Here is a 23853-nt window from a genome sequence, read left to right on the forward strand (position 1 = left end):
ATTTAGTTCAGGGATAGGTTTGGTGGTATGTTTAGATTTAAAGGGGGTTGGGGGTCAGATTGATGGCTATACCATGGATGGATATACCACAATCATTTAGGCATACAGTATGCATGTTACCAACTGTTTTAATCTACTTACATCAATTTCGTCCTGGATATTATTCGGCGCTGTATTGAACATGGAAATGTCGGATTTGTCTACACTCCCTTCGCGTTCTTCGTGCCGTCTGGATCAACACACGGAGCAGAGACTGCAGTTAGCAATTTGTAGGAGAGAAAACTTCAGAATAATGTAACAGATTTCATTCATTAAGTTGTGTGAACATTGACGTCCGAACACATGCTTATTAATTGAGATTAAAATTGGAGTACGCCACCTTGTGTAATGTTATGGTTACTACGATTATGATACGATAATCGCATTAGTTTGATCGAAGTATTGCGTTTACATGAGGTAAAGTTTAATCGCACCATGGCCAAATTTCCATTCAAATTTAATAATGAGGGTGCATGTAAACACACTGATTGATTGACTATCAGAAATCTTATTATAAAAATCGACAATGCATGAAAACTCCCAATGACATGAAATTTTAAATAGGTACATTTTGACATTTGTGATTAACCACCATAAAATGCCAATTTCACTCAAAAAAAAAAAAAAAAAAATATATATATATATATATATATATATATATATATATATATATATATATATATATATATATATATATATATATATATATATATAGTGAAGAGAGAAATAATTGCTGAGGGATAGAGAGACTTAACCTGCATATCCAAGGCTCAGTCTCAGCAACATGTGCCACAGCTCTCAGCTTTCTAATCATTTTATAACCATAACGTATTTGTAATACGTTAATATGTAGCCTAGATGAGCATCAGCATACTGATGAATGAAGATCAGACTGCTTTCCAGATCTGTGGTTATACTGTAAAGCTGCTTAATGATTAATAGAACAGAGTTGAAAGTATTGACACTACAGAAGCATTATAAACTATACAGTTCCAGTGGTGACACTGTAAATCTCTCTAGAGGAGACAGTCCTTGCTCCAGGTCAGCTGCTGTTTTTTTCGGTCTGGGTAGTTTGTCACAGTCAGACATTCAATAACAAACTGGGTCCTAAGGGCTGTGACAGAAAAGACATGGAACATCACATCTGGCGACACTGATGCAATTGAGATTCAAACGTCTGAGACCACAATGAAAATCTGGGATTCAAATCTAATTTTAAGGTTCTAAAATAAAGTTGTTGTTTCTTGTTTGTTTGGATCTTAACGGCCGACACTTAACTATAGGAGACTATTACTTAACTATAGGAGACCCGTCCTTCAGATGAGACGTTAAACCAAGGTCCCGACTCTCTGTGGTCGTTAAAAATCCCAAATTTGCCCACTGGCCCCTGTCCATCATGGCCTCCTAATAATCCCCATATCCTGATTGGCTTAATCACTCTGTGTCCTCTCCACCAATCAGCTGGTGTGTGGTGAGCGTTCTGGCGCAATATGGCTGCCGTCGCATCATCCAAGTGGATGCTGCACATTGGTGGTTGAGGAGATTCCCCCTTCTATGTAAAGCGCTTTGAGTGCCTAGATAAGCGCTATATAAATGTAATGAATTATTAATTAATTGATTATTATTATTAATTAATTATTACTTGACTTAAAGGAGCCGCCCTTTAAAACCAGGGGATTTCAGACAGAGGGTAATGAATGCCTCCTTCAAAGTGCCATTTATTTGTAAAGAATATAGCTAAATTTATTCATTTTTATTTTATAAAACAATAGGAGATTTTAAAAAAAAAATGTAAGCCAATTTTGTTTAAGATATGAAATTTAAATGAACTGTGCTTTGGATTTACCAGAACTGCTACAGTGTAACACCCTGGAAAACTTGCCTTGAAAAGACAAAAAGTGGGATAATTTTTCAACATTGGCTGAATACAACATGGTTACATGAATGATTTTCTGTTATGGGTTCATAAATTTGCCGTTACCTTGCGTGCTCCTGAGCAGTCTCAATCATATTTTTTTTTTTTCATTTTTAAATCCTAATACATTCAAGCGGTCAGAGACAGTTTAGCAGTTTATTTTGTGCCCTATTCCACGGCGGTGTATTCAGCTGATGTGCCTTATTTCAGATTGTTCCTCTGAGCTGTTATACAGATGAATGATCATTGAATATTTAACTAAAGCTGCCCAAGATTACTGTTTTATTGACAAATAGGTATCATCCTATATTCTCTTGCATTGTTCAGTATTTCCAGAGACACACTGACCACTCTTAGCTTTCATTCCTGTGCTAAGGCATGAGGCGACTGCTCAAGTTTGTGTTTGTTAGTGCTTGGAAATGCAATCTATAAATATTTCCACAGATTTGTAGTGATAGAGGGTTTTTTTCACAGTTTAGTCCTGAAAACATTTGAACAGGTCCACGATGTCACAGGTCTTCACACTAGACAGTCTTACACATGATTATGTTGTTTGTAGTTCATTAGCCTGTAAACATTTCTCTCAAATATTTTAACAGACATCTATAGCAGAGGGTCAATGGTCATTGTAATCTGGTCTCTGTGACTGCTGCTTCCATTGGAGCTGCGATACAACTCGTCCTGTCGACAAAGAAAATGGCGGTTCAGTATCTTCCTGAAAGTGAATCTGAACTCCCCAATACGGTAGGCATAGATAATGGGATTGACTGCAGAGTTGGCATGCGAGAGGATGATGGCAATGTTCATGATGAAACCGGGTTTCTTCAGATCGCGGTAGAAGAGAGTGAGGCAGTTCAAGATGTGCACAGGCAGCCAACAGAGAGCGAACAGGCCCACAATGATGGAGAGCGATTTAGCGGCACGAATCTCCCGTTGCAGCAGGCCATGGTGGTGATTCTCACCATTACTAACGCTGCATTTGAGCTCGATCTGACGTAGCTGTTTGCGTGCTACTGTGAAGATCTTGATGTAAATGCCCAGCATGATGAGCAGAGGTGGCAGCACACAAACAAAGAAGTTGAAGTACACCATGTAGCTCATGTCCACCACATTCTCAAAGAAGCAGTCGAGGAAGCAGCTGTGCAAGAAGCCTGTTTCCATGTCAGCAGCATCACTGCTGTTGCCAGTCTGTGTAGAGCTGTTTTTGTTTCTCGAACAGTCTTTACGGTTCCAGCCCACAAATGGGATGAGTCCAATGATAAAGGATAAGATCCATAAAATGGCAATGATCTCTCTTGCCCTTTTCCCTGTCACAAGCTCCTTATACCTGTACAGGAAACAAAGATGAATAAAAAACAAATTTTGGCTAAACATTTGGGTCATGGTTGAGTTCATTGTATTGTACATTGGGGTCCAAAAGTCTGAGCATACAATGCTTCTATTTTGTATTTTTTCATGAATAAAATAAATGCAAAAGAGGGTCTGACCATCTGTACAAATAGCCACATGATCAGTGTCACAAATGTACTTATTTGATTAGTGACCTAGAAATAATGCAGAATATTAATTATTTATTTTTGTATTTTAGCCCACTTTTTTTTCTCCTTTTTTTTAAATAAAATCGTAAAACTTTTAAGGTTTAAATAAGATTTGGATTCCCAGATTTCAGTGTCTGGACTTTTGGGGCCTTAATGTGAGAATTTGAGAAATCAGTTCTCAAATATGCGCACATGTGATTCATATAATGAACGTACGCACATGGACCTCTCTTTCAGATGTGAAATCTATAAATCGCAAATGACCTTGAACTAGCTAAACGGTTTCAGTCCTCTGCCTTGTTAACAATGCCTAAGTAATGTCATTTACATATAAAAGATCACCAGTCATTGTCCAAATCCTTTAATTTAGAATGGCAAGCCTAACGAATAGCTTAGATTTCCAAAACCCTGCTCAGCACTTTTCATAGACTGTTTTTATAAATATGGTCGTTGGCGTGGATTTTAGTGTATGCATGCTCTAAGATCAAATATGTGAGTACACGCACTTTATAAATGAGGACCTTGGATCCCACTGTCAGTAGGAGTTGAAAAGATGTACATTTACCTGTACCTCAAATACATTTATTTAATAAAGTACCAACATCTTACGTTTAAAATTATTTCTCACACTGTGAATTTATTTCCTTAGATAATTCACTATTTGTATATAGTACTCAGGTAGAAACAGGTTTCAATAGATAAACTTACAAAAAGAAAAGGACACTTTGTGGTTGTCAAACTATATGGTTGTAAACTATAACTGTGGTCATTTTGCTAGAACGCCTGTGACCTGTGTGAACTTTAGAAGAACTGACTTCACTTCATTGACAAAAAAAAAATCACTGCAACACCAACAAACTAATTGCAAAAAAAGACTCCTTTTTGGCAGCCAGCAGCATTATATTTTGACACATTTATAAATGTTTAAGTTTGACATGAATGTCCAACTACTTCTCAAGGTCATTGTATTATATATCAGATGTCGTCAACCCTGCTCCTGTGGACCCACTGTCCTGCAGTTTAGCTCCAACCCTAAATACAGACAGGTGAAGACAATCAAGCTCTTCAGGATCACTTCACAGGCACAATACACAGGAAGGTGTGCTAAAGCAGGTTGGAAATAAACTTTTCAGGACAGTGGGTCCCCAGGAGTAAGGCATCCGTTATTAGTACATTTGAGGCCAAGAGAGAGGAGAATCACATAAACACTCAAGTGACTGATGGTTTAAGCTTTCACTTGGAGGTGCTTCATCAGGCATTCTCAGACAGCTCTGATTCTGCTTCTACTAATGGACTGAAGTGATTAATACACAATGTGCATTATTCATCGCACATAACCTTAGTCTGAGAGACCTGGGCTGCCACAGCCGTCTGTGGTGCTACCCTAGTGACAGATCTTACAGGGGGTTGGGAAAGCATTGAGACACCACATTTGTCTGCAGATAACTACAATCCCGATTTCAAAAAAGTTGGGAGACTAAAAAATTGTGAATAAAAAAAAAATGCAATAAATTACAAATCTTATAAACTTATATTTCATTCACAAAATAATATAGATAACATATCAAAATATAAAAGTGAGACATTTTGAAATCTCATGCCAAATATTGGCTCATTTTGGATTTCATGAGTGCCAACATGACTGGGTATAAAAAGAGCCTCTCAGAATTCAAGATGGGCAGAGGATCACCAATTCCCCAATGCTGTGGCAAAAAATAGTGGAGCAATATCAGAAAGGAGTTTCTAATAGAAAAACTGCAAAGAGTTGGAAGTTACCATCCTCTACAGTGCATAATATCATCCAAAGATTCAGAGAATCTGGAACAATCGCTGTGACGTAAGGGTCAAGGCTGGAAAACCATACTGGATGCCCGTGATCTCCAGGCCCTTGATGGCACTGCATCACAGACAGGAATGCTACTGTAGCATTCACAAAATCACATGGGCTTAGAAATAAAAAAACATGGGCTCAGGAATACTTGCAGAAAACATTGTCAGTGAACACAATCCACCATGCTATTCGCCATTGCCAGCTACAACTCTATAGGTATAGAAGCCATATCTAAACATGATCTAGAAGCACAGGTGTTTTCTCTAAACCAAGGCTTATTTAAAATGGACTGAAAACTGTTCTGTGGTGAGACGAATCCAAATGTAAAATTCTTTTTAGAAAACTAAGACGCCATGTCATCCAGACTAAAGAGGGCTAAAGTTGTTATCAATTGTCATCAATTACAAAATCATGGCTGCGTAGAATAAGGATCTGGGTACTGAAAAGCCCAGCATGCAGTCCAGATCTTTCACCCATAGAAAACATTTGGTGGATCATAAAGAGGAAGATGCAACAAAGAAGAACTAAGATAGTTGATAGTAGCAAGCCTGCATTAGACAAGAATGGGACAACATTCCTATTCCTAAACTTGTTTACTTAGTCCCTTAGACGTTTGCAGACTGTTATAAAAAGAAGAGGGGATGCCACACAGTGGTAAACATGACCTTGTCCAACTTTTTTTTAGATGTGTTGATGCCATGAAATGTAAAATCTTTAAAAAGGTTTAAAAAAAAAAACTTATTTTACCATTAAAATTATACATTTTCCTAGTGTAAACATTTGATGTCATCTATGTTGTATTCTGAATTAAATATTGAAATTTGAAACTTCCACATCATTGCAATCTATTTTTATTCACAGTTTGTACAGTGTCTCAGCTCTTTTGGAATGTTTGTACATTGTCTTACACAAGCATTAGGCCTACTGTTACTGTTCCATTCACTTAGGGCAGTGCTTTATTCTTAACTAAAACTATTAAAATAGTTTTTTTATAGTTGAAATAAAATATAAATATTAGATTTACATTAAAAGATTTGGTGAAAAATAGAAATGTTAACTTGGCAATTAATTTGAAATTGCAGTACTAGGAAAAAAAGATAAAGCTGTTCAGAAATATTATCAAAGCATGATAAAAGTACATAAAATTACTAATACTTAAGTTAAATTTGATGCCACAATACTCAATATAATATTGAACCGTTCAGTACGGCATTCACGGTTCAATACACGCTTGTGAATATCGTTTTTTCCAGTTTTGCATTTAATTAATTATTTCCATTTCTCTCGGTTTGAAATATTCCTCTCAGTTTATTTCAGCTGTTTAAGTGTGCCTGTGAGTCTACGCGCTGATATGAACAAATATTTAATCATATGCACTAAAGTTTTGCATTGAGCGCGCGCACTAAACATCTGTCAAACACACGTAATTACTGGACAGTCTTACTGCATTAATACTGTTAAATACACACAAGGTTCACATGTATAAACACAGCCAGTTGTCTAAAGTGAAAGTAAAATCGCGTGCGTCTATATATGAGATGTGAGCAGGTCTTCAATTGACCGCAGCGCAGCCTAGTGAACACACTAAGTGTATTGTTGCATCCGTAATATATATATATATATATATATATATATATATATATATATATATATATATATATATATATATATATATATATATATTTTTTTTTTTTTTTTTTATTATTATACTCTCACCTAAAGTATTAATAGGAACACCATATTAATACTGTCACCCCCTTTCGCCTTCAGATCTGCCTTAATTCTATATGACATTGATTCAACAAGGTGCTGAAAGCTTTCTTTTGAAATGTTGGCCCATATTGATAGGACAGTATCTTGCAGTTGATGGAGATTTGAGGGATGCACATCCAGGGCATGAAGCTCCTGTTCCACCACATCCCAAAGATGCTCTATTGGGTATCCATTGGAGGGATGCTTCATCTGGTGACTGTGGGGGCCATTTTAGTACAGTGAACTCATTATAATGTTTAAGAAACCAATTTGAAATGATTGAAGCTTTGTGACATGGTGCATTATTCTGCTGAAAATAGCCATCAGAGGGGGGAAATAGCCATTATTACATGGTCATAAAGGGATGGACATGGTCAGAAACAATGCTCGGGTAGGTCAAGTCATTTAATCGATGCCCAATTGGCACTAAGGGGCCTAAAGTGTGCCAAGAAAACATTACCCACATCATTACACCACCACCACCAGCCTGCACAGTGGTAAGGCATAATGGATCCATGTTCTCATTCTGTTTATGCCAAATTCTGACTCTACCATCTGAATGTCTCAACAGAAATCAAGACTCTTCAGACCTGGCAACATTTTTCCAGTCTTCAACTGTCCAATTTTGGTGAGCTTGTGCAAATTTTAGCCTCTTTTTCCTATTCGTAGTGGAGATGAGTGGTACTCGGTGGGGTCTTCTGCTGTTGTAGCCCATCTGCCTCAAGGTTGTGTGTGTTGTGGCTTCACGAATGCTATGCTGCATTCTTTGGTTGTAACAAGTGGTTATTTCAGTCAAAGTTGCTCTTCTATCAGCTTGAATCAGTCGGCCCATTCTCCTCTGACCTCTAGCAGACAAACAAGGCATTTTCGCACGCAGGACTGCCACATACTAGATGTTTTTCCCTTTTCACACCATTCTTTGTAAACCCTAGAAATGGTTGTGCGTGAAAATCCCTGTAACTGAGCAGATTGTGAAATACTCAGACCGGCCCGTCTGGCACCAACAACCATGCCACGTTCAAAATTGCTTAAATCACCTTTCTTTCCCATTGTGACATTCAGTTTGGAGTTCAGGAGATTGTCTTGACCAGAACCACAGCCCTAAATGCATTGAAGCAACCGCCATGTGATTGGCAGATTAGATAATTGCATTAATGAGAAATTGAACAGGTGTTCCTAATCCTTTAATATATATATATTTCATTATATATATATATTATATATAACTTCATTTATATAACGCTTTTACAATTTACAATGACGATTGTTTCAAAGCAGCTTCACAGTGTTAAACAATACTATATATATATATATATATATATATATATATATATATATATATATATATATATATATATATATATATATATATATATATATATATATATTTCACGAGTTTTGTGTGCCCATATAATCTTAGTGAAAGTGGTAAACAGATTTGGCTTGCTGTCTGCTATAGAGGGGCTCGGAGAGGATATTCTACCCGAGCTCCGATTGCCCCCCTATAACAGGCAAATTGAATGAATAAAATAATGAATGAATGAGTCATTTATATAGCGCTTTCATAGGTACTACTGTACACCCAAAGCACTTTACACTCGTGTCAGGGATCTCTCCTCAACCACCACCAATGTGGTGTACAAAATTGTACAAAAGGAGGAGCAGGGGAGGAGGAGGGATGCTTCAGGAACTAAAAAGGGGAAGAGGTAAGCTGCTGGTTTTATACCTTGGTATTAATTGAAAGATTAGATGCGCGTACTCCTCCCGAAATTACGTTTATTAACTTCACTTCACGAGTTTGTGTGCCCATACAATCTTAGTGAAATTGGTAAACAGATTTGGCTTGCTGTCTGCTATAGAGGGGCTCGGAGAGGATATTCTACCCGAGCTCCGATTGCCTCCCAAAAACATAATGCAGAAATAGACAGCAAGCAAGAATCATGGAAATTTGAACAGCTCATGATTAAGGGAGGAGTATGCATAATTATTCCAGAAGACCCCCCCCCCCCCCCCAAAAAAAAAATTTGTTAAATAGACTGAATGGAAGATGGCACTGTAGCAGTATTGAGGTAGGTAACTGCTGTGGCAGTTTATGAAATAGGTGAGGGGTTGCAGCAGCAGTCAGGCATTGAGCAGGGCACTGCAGCAGCATCAAGCAAAGCGCTGCAGCAACATTCTCGAATTGGCGGGGCACTGCAGCAGCAGTCTCAAAAATGGCGGGGCACTGCAGCAGCTTTCCCAAATTGGCAGGGCACTCCAGCAACATTCTCAAACTGGCGGGGCACTGCAGCAGCATCAAGCAAAGCACTGCAGCAGCAGTCTCAAAATGGCGGGGCACTGCAGCAGCAGAGCAAATACTGCAACAGCAGTCTCAAATTGGCGGGGCACTGCAGCGGCAGTCTCAAAATGGTGGGGCACTGCAGCAGCAGAGCAAACACTGCAACAGCAGTCTCAAATTGGCGGGGCACTGCAGCAGCAGTCTCAAAATGGCAGGGCACTGCAGCAGCATCGAGCAAAGCACTGCGGCAGCATTCTCAAACTGGCGGGGCACTGCAGCAGCCTCCAGCATTCTCGAATTGGTGGGGCACTGCAGCAGCTTCAAGCAAAGCACTGCAGCAGCATTCTCAAACTGGCAGGGAACTGCAGCAGCCTCCAGCATTCTCAAATTGGCGGGGCACTGGAGCGGCAGTCTCAAAATGGTGTGGCACTGCAGCGGCAGTCTCAAAATGGTGGGGCAAAGCAGCAGCATTGAGCAAAACACTGCAGCGGCAGTCTTAAAATGGCGGGGCACTGCAGCGGCAGTCTCAAGATGGTGGGGCACTGCAGCGGCAGTCTCAAGATGGCGGGGGCACTGCAGCGGCAGTCTCAAGATGGCGGGGCACTGCAGTGGCAGTCTCAAGATGGCAGGGCACTCCAGCGGCAGGCTTTACATGGCGGGATAATGCAGCAGATAAAGTCTCGAATTGGCGGGACACTGCAGCGGCAGTCTCAATGGCGTGGCACTGCTGCGGCAGTCTCAAAATGGCATGGCACTGCTGCGGCAGTCTCAAATTGGCAGGGCACTGTAGCAGCAGTCTCAAATTAGCGGGGCATTGCAGCGGCAGTATCAAGCAAAGCATGGCAACGGCAGTCACAAAATAACGAAGCACTGCAGTGGCAGTATCAAATTGAGAAGCACTGCGGCACCAAATTGGCGGAGTACTGCGGTGGCAGCATCAAAAGGAGAAGCACGTGTGTAAATAGGAGGTGCACTGCATCGGCAATATTAAATTGGTGGAGTACTGCAGCAGCAGTGTTAAATTGTGGAGCACTGCAGTGGCAGCATCAAATAGGAGGAGCACTGCAGCGGCAGCATTAAAAAGGAGGAGCCCTGCAGTGACAGCATTAAACTGGAGGAGCACTGTGGCGGCAGTATCAAATAGAAGGAGCACTGCAGCGGCAGTGTCAAAATGGTGGAGCACTGTAGCATCAAAATAGGAGGAACACTGCAGCGGCAGTATCAAAATGGCGGAGCACGACAGCATTAAATAGGGAGAGCACTGCAGTGGCAGCATTAAATAGGAGGTGCACTGCATCGGCAGCATCAAATTGGTGGAGCAATGCAGCAGCAGCGTTAAATTGCGGAGCACTGCAGCGGTTGCGTCAAAATGGCGGAGCACTACAGTGGCAGCATCAAATAGGAGAAGCACTGCAGCAGCAGCAGCATTATAAGGGAGGAGCCCTGAAAGTGGCAGCAATAAACTGGAGGAGCACTATAGCGGCAGCATCAAATAGGAGGAGCACTGCAGCGGTAGCGGCAAAATGACGGATCACTGCAGTGGCAGCATTAAATAGTAGGGGCACTGCAGTGGCAGCATCAAACTGGAGGAGCACTGCAGTGGCAGCATTAAATAGTAGGAGCACTGCAGTGGCAGCATTAAATAGTAAGGGCACTGCAGTGGCAGCATTAAATAGTAAGGGCACTGCAGTGGCAGCATTAAACTGGAGGAGCACTGTAGTGGCAAGCGAAGCCCTGGAGCATCAAGCGAGGGACTGTGGCATTAAGTGAAGGACTTCAACGGTGATAACTAGTAAAGCCAAACACTGCAGCGGCAGTATCAAATTGGCAGAGTACTGCAGCATCAAGCGAAGATCGCTTGTTTGATGAGGCTGAGGTCCGAACAAAGTAAAATCGAAAGGCCTCTGAGGACCACCAACCCAGTAGTTTAATTGATGGTCTGGCAGTCCTTTTTGCCCTGCGGTGGTGTCTGCTCCATTGCGGAAGAAGTGAGGTGAATATAAGTAAGCCTAAATACCAGAGTGGGTGGGGATTTGCTGAAGCTTTTTTAATGAACTTCACTGCCTGGTGACAGGAAGGTTGTTCTCATCAGAAAACAGCGGGTCGAGATGTGAGGAGATCTGCACCTCCCTGTGGCAAGGGAGAAGGAAAGATATTGATATTGCTGGATGGGTGTCGGGAGATTGAAGATAGGAATGAAAAGGCAGTTTTTTAAATTGATCCGTTTATTGCTTTTGATGAGGAAGCGGATGGTGTTCTTGTTTGTAACTTCGAGATCATAGATGGTTGGATGGATGGTTGTAGATTAGAAAGTGAGAGCGGCCAAGATAGACTTTGATGGAACTAGATTGGGTGGACTTCTCATATCTGAGATATGAGATGAATGAAAAAAAAATGTAAAAAGAGGAAGAATTTGGGAAAACAAGTTGGTTGTAGGAGTGAAATTGTTTGAAAGCTCTCCAAGTTGTCCAGTAGGATTGCAATGCTGGGGTTGGAACTGTGTCCACCTTCGGGCTAATGCTCTTAATATTTATGCCAAAATCTGGGAAATATAGGAATTAAGATAAAAACTCCACTCTTCTCCTTAAAAAGTCTGCTGGTTCCTCAGTGACAACTTTTATAGCATCAAACAACTAACTAAGCTAAACTTATTTAAAACAAACACTTGAAATAAAATCATAGTGATAAAACTGCCTTAAAAGACAGAAAACATCTTGGAAAATATAAAGTGTAATTTGATTGTTTAGTTTAACTCTTATCCATTAGAAACCCCGGAGGGGCGGGGCTTATGAGCTATACTGGGACCAACCACCTGGGGCAATTGAGGCGCAGAGGCTTGGTGGAGACAGGTGATGGATCCATAGTAATGATGTAGTAGGAACTGTAAGAGCAATGCAGTTGAGAAGGAGGCAAGGAACTGTAGAGGATGCAGAAGCTGGATGGAATAAGGTTGGAGAATAGAAAGCTTGGGGAGCAACCCCATGCTTGGATCGGCTCCAATGGCGGCGGAGAAAGAAAAGAGAGGGAGGGGCATGACCATCTGCGGAGGCAGCCTCACGCTTGGGTCTGCTCTGATATTAGAGGCAAAAATTAGTGGGGGTGGGGCAGGACCGTTTGCCGAGGCAGCCTTACTCTTGGGTCTGCGCTGATAGCAGAGGAGAAATTATAGGGGGTGGGGGGCAGGACCGTTTGCGGCGGTAGCCTCACGCTTTGGGTCTGCACCTATAGCAGAGGAGAAATTAAGGGGGGGGGGGCAGTACTGTTTGCGGAGGCAGCCTAATGCTTGGGTCTGTACCTATAGCAGAGGAGAAATTAAGGGTGGGGGGGGGGACCGTTTGAACTAATAGAACTAATATCTGCGGCCGCGATAGTGCCGGCCGAATTAAGGGGCGGACGTGAAAGCGTCGGCAGCTTCGGCTGCCGGCTGAAACTGAAACGGACCATTTAGATCATGCAGTTGTTTGTGTTTATATTTGCGTGTTGCTGCGAGAACACTGAATGCGGCGTGAGAGTGAGAGTTTTTGGTGAAAACACACGAGCAGATCGTGAAGTTGCGCTTTTGAATTCCTCTGGGTGAAATGGAAAACCCGCGCTGCATAACGCTTGCCTGAGCGCGTTGACGGACCATTTCTCAGCAGGAGGTACGAGGCTTAACGTTACTGCTGAAGAGGATGATGTTGATGATGATGAAGGCCTCGATGCATCACGATGAGGATCGACCGAGCCCCGTGATGATTCTAGATGGAAGAAGAGAGAGGTTTTCTTGAGCGAGGTGTTATGTGGAGCGGAGAGACCGGCGATCTGGAGATCAACAGGTGAAATGAGCAGCGCAGCCAGTCAAGCAGAGTTGGGCAGGCCAAATGCTTCAGGAACTAAAAAGGGGAAGAGGTTAGCTGCTGGTTTTATACCTTGGTATTAATTGAAAGATTAGATGGGCGTACTCCTCCCGAAATTACGTTTATTAACTTCACATATATATATATATATATATATATATATATATATATATATATATATATATATATATATATATGGGCGTCGGAACCATTGTGTGTGGGTGGGACAAGACCCACCCACTTTTTAAGACCAATAATATTGGACCCACTCACTTTTATCGTCTCTAATTCAGCACGTCTGTTTACATTGACTATCCCTTAACCGAGAAACTTATTAAGAAACGTATTATTAAACACATGTTAAACGCTTTATTTCCCCTTTTCAATATTTGCTCTTTTTTTATTGAAAATAAATACCTTTCCGATCTGATATGTGATGGGGAAAGGGACGAGTTAGCGAGTGTGGCAAAAGGCGGATTCGAACCTATGCTCGCGATATGCGTCAAAACTTGTTGCCATGCATCTTACCACTACTCTATAGCCACAGTAAATAATTCAGTGATATCTGTAATTTTGTCTGGCCCAATCAATCGTTTAGTAAACGGCACTTTTTCTGTCTGGATAGGCCTACGGAGCATAAAAAACATGCAACTTGTTCATTATCATTATCTGTGAAACTGTTGATTTCTATGGCAGTTAAATGAATATAGCCTTTTTATTAGACTATTGTTAACTGGTTTGAGGTCTTTTTTGGTATAGGAAAGGGATATGGCCTAAAACGCACCATAATGCAGGAAATCACATATATGAAATCATTTTTTTATATATACATTATATATACATTTTCATTTTACATTTTGTAATATAAATAACACATAATATTCATAATTTCTTTATATAAAAACTGGCTTATTGAACAAACATCTAACTCTTGTCCTGTAGCATTTGTGCTATATTATACTGTTATATATACTTAACACTCAAAAACGTGCAGCTAAGCAATTGGATTAATTATTTTCAAATGGGAGATAGAACAATTAGAAAAAAAATTAAAATCTCACAGACTTGCACTGACTATTATTTAAAGACAAGAATATCATGACAGTTATTTGTCCGTTCAGCTGAATTCAGTAAACACCAAGCAATCAACTAAAACACCGGGTTCTGAATATTGCATCTGCATCATAGCAGAAAAACTTTATTTTATTATGATTTATTTTATTTATTGTTTTGGGGAAAGAGCTTAGTGTGTAGTGAACAAAAGCCATTCCTTTATCTTAATCCTAATTCTGCAATTTATTTTCATCCTCTGCTTTTTTGTATTGCATAATTTAAACCATACTATATCAAATCTTAGTTTGTTTCAGATTTAAGGATACATGATGTCATTGCATTTAGCTTCAAGCACAGTGTCCTTTTGTTGGACACTTCTAAAACTTTCTCTCTCTCTCAGTGCCAGCTTCCCTTTCACTGACTGTCTCAGGGCACATGAATGGAGAGAAAAGTGGATTAGTTGTGGCATGACAGCAACCCGCTGGCATCCCAATCTCTCTCTCTCTCTCTCTCTCTCTCTCTCTCTCTCTCTCTCTCTCTCTCTCTCTCTCTCTCTCTCTCTCTCTCTCTCTCTCTCTCTCTCTCTCATCCCTTCATTTTATTCCACACACAAATTCCTCCTCTAACCCTTCCGTTCTTCAGCTGCCTTGCTTCCGCTTTAAACTAAATATCTCTGCCAACGGGCCCTAGTGTAAGTGAAAACGGCAATGGCTCTAAAGAGAGAAGGTCTCAGCTCTTTGCAATGTGCACAGGTGCATTAAAAAAATACAAAAAAGATTATGTTGCCAAAGATAAAAGGGCCAAACTCAAAAAAATATATATTATTCGAAAAACTCTGTAATTATGCAATTATATTGCATAAAACCTCTCTCCTTCGGCATCAATACATGTTTCCATGGCTGCGCTGAAACATTTAATTGTGAATCTATTATTTATTTTGTAAATAAATGTGTGTGCTTCACTTGTCCCATAAAACAGCATTTACATACAAAAAAAGTGTTTTGGCCAACCACCGCTGACATACTTAGTCACTGCGGTGGTGTTGTCACCATGGTGGTGCGGTTGTTAGGCACAGCGCTATCGCTGGGTAACAAACTATTGTAATAACATCTAATTATCTATAATAATTTATACATGGCTGTCAATACAATGCAAACTGTCCGATTTGTGTACTGGTACATTAGTCATCTATAAATAATCTATAATCCTTTTAAATCTAACGATTTTGTACTGTATCCAATTTAATTTTCTATAGGCTACTAAAACACTATCTCTCAAAAGTTTTCTGCAACCTAGTTTTGTGCATGCACATCCTGTATGTTTACAAACCGACAATAGAGACAGAGCGGCACGCGTCATAATCTGTAAACCACGCCCAGCGGGGGGAAACAAACCAACCGATTCCACTGACTTTCTATTGCGTGAAGCGGCCTCCTTGTTATTTCTGACTTACACCAAAAAACCAACCAATGTCTAAGAGCTGATATATGACAGGTGTACAGAAAACAAGCTTACAAACTCAGAACCAAAAGTGTCAGGAACAGGAAATACAATATATAAAACTGACAGTGACATTTAAATATTTAAAAAAAAATGTTTACTGCCCAAAAGTAAATGTTTCAGGATCCCAAAATTGGCCCATTGTTGTTGCTGAAACTTCACGTCTTTTATTGCCTGTATACACTTTTGTCTCCTTAAAACATTTTTTTTTGGGGGGTCGACAGCTTATAAAAACATAGTTATGTGTTTTTTAGATTGTTTGCTTTACACCTTGTCACATATCAGCTTTTAGACATTGTTCTGTTTTTTGTTATTTTGTTAAATGGCAAGGTGAACGCTTCATGCAATGACACAATGACAGTGTCAGTGTAATAACCATCTTGGATGCCTTGGGGGTAAGAAGATTTTCATTTTTGGGTGAACTACCCCTTTAAATGGACCAGGGATGGAAGTTCACTGTTCGGGATGCTTGAAATATAGGAAAAAAAATATAAATATTGAATTGGTGAGGGGGCTATATGAATGTACAGTATCTCGGAACGAAACTGACGGTCTTCTGTATAGTTTCGATGGCAATTTTACAGCGGTACCCAAAGAAACGCTTCTTTCCCATAAGCACCACCTACTGTCAGAGTGGGAATTAGCATTTTAATTCTAAATTTAATCTGTTTTTTTGTTTTGTGCAGGTGTCTCATGTAACAATTCCCCAAAGCTAAAGTCAGACTATTCTGTATTTGCTCTAAGTCTTGAAATTATGCAATCTAATCAAACTGTTTTTTTATATATATATATAAAGAAGTGCTCATTCTACATGTGTGTATCTTTGTTTGGATCGTGATTAAAATGCATTGGTTGCCTCTCATTTCAAAACGCTATTTTATTAAGGCCAGTTTGGCCTGTTATAGTTGTCTGGCTATCACCAGACCAATGTTCAATTTCAAATTGAACATTGGTCTGGGGAGTCTGCTCTGTATTTTCACTGCTCAAAAGGCGTGATCAACCAGCATTATTTGAATGATTCTGTACAATCAGACCTTTCAAGAGACATGATCAACGGGCAACGACCTATCGCTTCTTTATCGGTCACCTTGTTAAACCTGCCAATAGCATTGCCAAGTGGATAAGCCAGTATGTGATTGGTTCCCGCAAAAATGTAACAGAAGCAATAGAAATGAATGTAAAGGTTTCCAGAATGAGTTGCAGGGTGAAATCAAATCGCCGGTGGATCAGGCTGGGTTTACCCAGTCTACTGTTATAGAGCAAATAAACAACAAATTAATTTGCTTAAACAAAGACAAACAATAAAAAATGTGTTGGAAATAATAAAAAAAACTCAGGCCAGGGATCTTTGGCACGAAGAGGTTGGGGACCACTGATGTAGACCTTAAACCAAGGGCGTGGCCAGAACGTTTTTTTCAGAGGTGTCCAGATAAGACCCAGTGATTTTATTGGGGTGGCCAAAAAAATGTAAAACTGACTTTGACATGCTGTACCAAAGAAAATTCTACAGAACTTTTATTATTAGTGGTACCTTTCAAGCTTTTGTTGTAACTTTAACTATCATTAGCTAGCTAAAGTAATCACGGGTTTTGAATTTAAACTCACCGCTCACGTTTTTGTTCAGTGCCAAGGTCTGCACGTGCACAAATAAGTGTAGACATATAAGAGACTAATTGCGATTAACAGCTTCACTGATTAATATAACAGAACTTTGTGAGATTCGAGAACTTTGACAAGATTCCTGGGTGCATGTCAATATCATCACTGGATCTTTGGTAAGTTGTAAGGAACACTGTATCAAGTCCAAACCTTTAGTTTAAACCATGTGTCAACCTCCCCCAGTTTCTGTTGAAGCCAATACGGAAGTGACTTAAACTGGCACTTTATCTACTGGCCACCAGGGACAGGCTCCAGAAGGGAGCAGAATCTCATTGAGCCCCATGTTAAAATAGTAAAATGTAAAAAACAGAAAAAAAAAACATATTTACAGCTTTGGACAAATTGTGATTTTGGCCTATACAGCTAATTTCGCCCTTTGTGACAACTGTGAGGAGGGTGAATTTTTTTATAACTCCCTTGTTAACATTATAAAGTTCTGCATAATTATGGGCGTGGCCACTGTGTGACAGGTGGATAGCCATTTATCCGCTGTCTGTCATGGAGATCCACCTCAGCTCCACCCACGTCCCGGCTCTTTGGCCATTTTCTGTTATCTGGGCGTCACACGCTGGCAAGATGGCAATGGCCAGCTATGTCCATATTTTTTTACAGTATATGGTTTATACTGATAACTGTTTTTTTTGTTGTTTTTTTTACTTGCGTTTCCTATAAATCCATGTATGCATCAACTCTTCTGCATGTTCCGGCAGGAAAGTGATGGCGATGCATACCCTATCTAACATTTGTTTCTGCTAAGTACCTACACTTAAACTTTCCTGAAAAGGTAGGAAAATCTAGGTAAAATAACATTGATTTTACTAACCTGATCACCTGATCAGCCGCCCTGCATATTTAATTGAATAAGGTTACAGTAGCCACGTTTCCATTACAAATTTGCGAAAAACGATATTTTTAAAATGTCGATAAAAAACTATTGCGAAATGACAGCGTTTCCATAGCTGCAGTTATGCGACTAAAACGTATTATTTTCCTCATGCGATAGGTTATTCCAGAATGATGACACTTGGTAGGTTTGCATATCCCATCCACCGCACTAGCCATTATTTGTATTGGAAGGAGGCGTGTCCAATGTCCAAGCATTAATGGCAAGGAAAGCCCGGATATGAGGTGTGTGTGTGTGTGTGTGTGTGTGTGTGTGTGTGTGTGTGTGTGTGTGTGTGTGTGTGTCAGATCTGCTTCAAGGTCTTCATGATTCATTGAATTTACGAGAATTGCCGCTGTCTTAAAGGAAGAAGGAAAAAAAAAAACGTTGGTGCCTTTATCGGCCCTGGGTTAAAGAAAACATAGCCTAACTACGAAACTAACACAATTGAGTGGAAAAAATATTAGGCCCTATGTTGCAGCAATGCGTCACCGCACCAGGTGACCTGTAAATGCGGAAAAAAACGTTTCCATTGCAGTTTTGCACAAATGTCCTTTTTCGAATTGCCTGAAAAACCACCTCATGCGAGTGTAAAAACTGTTTTGCGAAATATGGGAGTTTTTGCGAAATTGCAGTGTAAATAAATACGCCTAATTTCATTGGGCGTATTTTCAATTCGCAATTTCAATTTGTACATTTTGAAGGGTAATGGAAACACGGCTAGTGATGGGTAGGTTTAGGGATCAGTGCTGTCAGTACTGTAATCAGTACTGTGATTGAAATGACCAATAAAATCGCAAGAATTGGCTGCAGGACAGAGTTACCACCTAACTGGTATGGAGGGGGGAAAACTGTTTGTGTCAAAGTGGTGAAGTAAAGTCACCTCTTTGTCATTGTCAAAAGTGCTTTTCAGCTTGCTTGTGAGGTGGCCCTGTCCATAGCTACACCCCGGCCTTAAACATATCTAAACTCACAGAAATGTATGTGGCCTACACTGTTAACGTGACATGAGAACAGTTAATTATTTCGGTTTGTTTGTTAGCAGGGACTCACTAACTTTAATCGTAACTTAATCATCGAGCTGTTCATAAATAAACTTTAATTGTAACTTAATCGGAGAGTATGACAACCAGAAAATTCACTCAGGATAACTGGGTCAGTGTTACAGTACCCCAGACACATCGTTATACCATTTATGTAGCATGTAACATCAAACTCAATAGAAATTTTCCAATGGTTCTCTAAGGAGCTGAAACCTAAAGTGGTCAGAGTTCCGGTCCCAGCACAACTAATACTCAACTGCCATTGGTTCATCTGCATTCGAGGGGAGGAGCTTACCGATCAATTCTGTCATAATTCACTCACCCCCTCATGTAGTTCCTAACCTGTATGACTTTTATATTTATTTCTTATGCAGGACAAAAAAGATGACGTCATTGAAGAACGCTGCAAAATCACTAATTTCTATTGTATGTTTTGGTGACCACTGATATCCTTAGTATTGACCCATGTTACACAAATGAAAAGAAAGGCATACAGGTTTGGAACAACATGACAGAATGCAGAATGTAAATTTTTGGATGAACTATCCCTTTAAGTGTCATGAACCCCCCACTTACGTCAGAATCTGTGAAGTTGCTCTGAGTTTGCTTTTCAAACCAGAAGACAGAAATTGTTCTAAAAAATAACTAATTTCCACTTATGATTATGAATGTCAAGTCAACTTTATCTATATAGCGCTTTTACAAAATGACGATTGTTTCAAAACAGCTTCACAGTGTAAAAACAGGACAATATTGCAACAAAACCTGATTCGGCTGTACAGTCATTCTGGAGAAAACGGTGATGTTATCAGCTTAATTTAATTTTTCATATAGTGACAATGGTGGCAGATCAGTATAATAGTATATACAATTAATTAAGACCTAATAAATACATTTTATTTGGATATTTAGTTGAATACCACATCAAAATTTTAGTGTCCCCAATCATTTAGAATAAACGTAATGTACCTTTTTTGTTTTCAATTATGTAACTTTCTGTTCAAATCTCAAAAAAAGGTGTTTTGTGGTTTCATGACCCTTTAAAGAGAAACAATAATAACAAATAAAAATAAAAACACACAGAAGCATTTGACTCTATTAAAAACACACAGTATGATGTGTGAAAACATATGCACCACTAAAAGGGAAAGTTCTGCCAATATCTACCTCTTCTTATGATTTAACAGTTAAAACCAATGACTCAGAGGAAAAATATGCTCCTAAAAGTGGAAAGACCTTCTGATTCAAGCACCGCGCTTACATTTATGTAATAGCAGCGTACTGTTTTAGGAAACTTGAACCCTATTTAAATCCTTCAGCCAGAGGACATGCATCTAAATAGTTAGTACTGAGATTTTCTGTTTATAGTGTACACAGGATGGAGAGGGAGAGAGACAGACTGATGAGAGCTGAGAATGTGTGATGAGAGAGACGTGGTGGTCCAGTCTGGTGAATGAAAACCGAAGCGGGAATACTGTCTGGCAGCAATGTGAGGAAACTAAGTTCCCCTTGGATCATCTACAGCGATCATGCCAAAACCCTGTATTTCCAGTAACTACGGCATAACTAGAAACATACGTTCATCTTGCCCATGAAACAGAGAGTAACATGACCACCCAGGAGCGTTTCAGAGTGCACTGAAAGGCACCTAAATTTCCTTAATCCACACCAGGGGTGCTGCTACAAGCTTCCTGATAAATCTAATGAGGTATGTAACAGTAGATAGATATGTCTGAAAATAGGCTTTACAATTCATTGAACATTATCATTTACATAGTTTGAAATATTTAAACGTGAAGAATGTTTGTAACACCTGCTTATGCACAAAAATCCTCTTCTGTTATATACCTCGGCCCTCCAACTGGCTGTGCTTCTCCTTCACTATTTCTTGTGGAATACTCAACTTACAATCAGACGATTATTATTATGATGTTGTAGCTGAGGAGAGGTAACTAGCGCTTATCGCTGTGAGTAGCATGTAAATTTGTAATATTGAGTTGAATGAGGACCTGTTGTCTAATTGATTATTTCTGTCACTAATTTCTCACACTCATGTCGTTCCAAACCATAAGACTTCATCTTTGGAACACAAATGAAGATCTTTTTGATTAAATCTGAGAGCTTTCTGTGCTCTCCACAGCAGTACATCAACCATGTTGATGCTTCAAAAAGTTCATAAAGAGATCATAAAACTAATCCATTAGAATAAAGTGGTTTAGTCAAACTTTTCTGAAGAGACTCGATCGCTTAATATGATGACCATATTGAATTTAGGCTATTATTTACAAATAAAAATGTATCAACTCACACATCAGTTGTGGAAAATGGAAGTGGCTTCACTTATTTTTTGTATTCTGCGAAGTTGACATTGTTACTGTTTAGTGCCATTTCTGTCTTAATCTACTCGTTAAGATTTGTTGTCCTGATTTGTTAGAGTATCCTGTCCTTCATCATCAGGTCCTTCATTGTCAACACACCTTAATCACCCTCCTGAGGGTGAAGCCGAGTATTTCAGTACTATGGACTGCGTGTGCCATATCCATGCTGCCTTAAGTCTTCCTGTGTCTCAACTTTGAAATGAACTTCGAACAGACGCATGAGCATCAAATTGATCCGGCCTGCTCTTTCTCAAATGTGGTTACTCAATAATCGCCTTTTGGGAAAGATTTTGTGTGTGTTTATAAAGACTAATAAATGAAATAATACTAATGAAAAACTACTGCTGAAAACGCCAAAGACATCGAAAAACAGTGATGCGATGGTGCCACGCGCGGAATGTTGAGCTCGCGCGTGTAAATGCCCACGCTTGTTTAAACAGCTGTGAAACTGTATAGCCTATAGGTAATGCTTTTTACCATTGTAATTTAAGAACCAAGAGACACAAATATGTAGTAGGCCTAATTATCCATTAAGTTACAATGAACATGAAATACTAATAAGCTTGAAACACTCACCTCAGGGGGATTTTTACTGCCAGATATCTGTCGATGGCAACCGCCAGAAGACTAAATATTGAACTTTGAGTCAGTACCAAAACAAAACACGCCAGGAAAAGACATCCATAGAAGTCTGAGCGCAGACCAATGCTTATAGTAATGGCAAAAGGGATGGCAAGACAGCCAACCAGAATATCTGCCACGGCTAGTGATACCAGAAAGTAATTGGTGGCGTTCTTGAGAGTGGAGTTGATGGCCACAGCCCAGCACACCAGCACATTACCAGCGATTGACACTATGGCGATCACCAGCTCAATAGCGATGTACAGCGAATCCATTGCTGCACACTTCAGAAAAACACCTTTAGACAGTAGGCTAGTTAAGATGCCATGAGTCTGTCTGTCACTCTGTGCTGCTTGTCCGCTGGTAAAATAAACAATTTGCAATAATCCACGGATCTCCAAAGTTTGTGATTTGCCAACACGGCCATCTGTTGGTGTAAAAAAACCAACAAAAACAACCTTAATTGCATTCATTCTGTGAATATCATTATTCAAAACCATTATAGAAAGATAGATACATTGTATACTTAATGACAAATTCCTAGAGTTTCCCACGAGCATAAATGTATTACAGAAAGCCACAGTAATCTCTGTGATTTTGATGAGGTAGTGTGCAGATACTTACCCTTATTTTAGAGCAGTTTTTTATTGTTTGACGTTCCTCTTTAAACTGGCTTGCATCTGTGTCTTATGGTACATGTTGCAGAAGCGGCAGGGAAGTAATGTGACGTACCGTGAGCGCAACACATGGCTTTTCAAGCAGCTCGCGGAAAACAGTCAGAGCTCTGGCTGTACATCACAGTTCATGGCCACGCCCCAGCCGCGCGGTCTTTACACCAGTATTTTCAAATAAAACACACATTTTAGTATGTCCGCATACAACTATGATAAGGGATAAGGATTGAATTAAATGAAGGATTAATCTAGATTCGTCTTTTATGGAATAATAGGGGAAGACCAACACTCTTCACTAAAAAACAAACATTTATATAACACTTTGTATGAGAATAAACTTGAATAGATCTGCTAGATCTCAATCTTTGATACACGGTGGTTGCCACATTAATACAAATAAAACTCACTTGGACGTGTACCACAATCACAGAATACAAAAAGTTCTGTTGTAACGTAACAATATACCCGGGGATAGATGTAACAATTGCTGAAATAAGATCCATATTTATTTGTGCAAGAACTTTATTGAAGAACAAAGAATAATAATTGTAGTGTGATAGTATCATTAACAATTTACAGTTAGTAACTGTAACAAAACGATAGTTTTAAATACCCTTTCAGTCCTTTTTTAGGACTTTAGCACAAAAACAACTGCTGTGTGTTTGTTGTGTGTGTAATGTTTTCCTGTTAAGTTGATTTTTGATGAAAATTATCACTGCATTCATGCGCTCAACATGTCTGTGATCAGCTACAATGCTCATCACTCCAGCCTTTCATGCCACAATTTAAATATAATGTTATAGATCTAAATATAATGATATAATGTTAACAATTAGTTAACCTTGAGGCCTGT

General features: G+C 39.6%; 1 protein-coding gene across 1 annotated transcript; it reads right to left on the reverse strand.

Moving 5' to 3' along the window:
- Nucleotides 1–780: 780 nt before the first annotated feature.
- Nucleotides 781–23073, reverse strand: adora2b (adenosine A2b receptor). Its single transcript, XM_067437970.1, has 3 exons — nt 22951–23073; nt 22282–22753; nt 781–3281 (listed from the first exon to the last, which is right to left on the reverse strand). The coding sequence occupies exons 2-3, from the start codon at nt 22599–22601 to the stop codon at nt 2558–2560; spliced, it is 1044 nt and encodes a 347-aa protein (XP_067294071.1). The 5' UTR covers nt 22602–22753; nt 22951–23073; the 3' UTR covers nt 781–2557.
- Nucleotides 23074–23853: the final 780 nt, after the last annotated feature.

The sequence above is a fragment of the Pseudorasbora parva genome, chromosome 3, assembly GCF_024679245.1.
Source record: "Pseudorasbora parva isolate DD20220531a chromosome 3, ASM2467924v1, whole genome shotgun sequence".
Lineage (NCBI taxonomy): Eukaryota > Metazoa > Chordata > Actinopteri > Cypriniformes > Gobionidae > Pseudorasbora > Pseudorasbora parva.

Bases quoted from the DNA above. Each gene is read 5' to 3' on its own strand.
- adora2b (XM_067437970.1), bottom strand. From the start codon at position 22,601: ATGGATTCGCTGTACATCGCTATTGAGCTGGTGATCGCCATAGTGTCA. The intron at 3,282-22,281 runs GTGAGTGTTTCA...TTTCCTGTACAG, and splicing joins GCAGTAAAAATCCCCCTGAG to GTATAAGGAGCTTGTGACAG.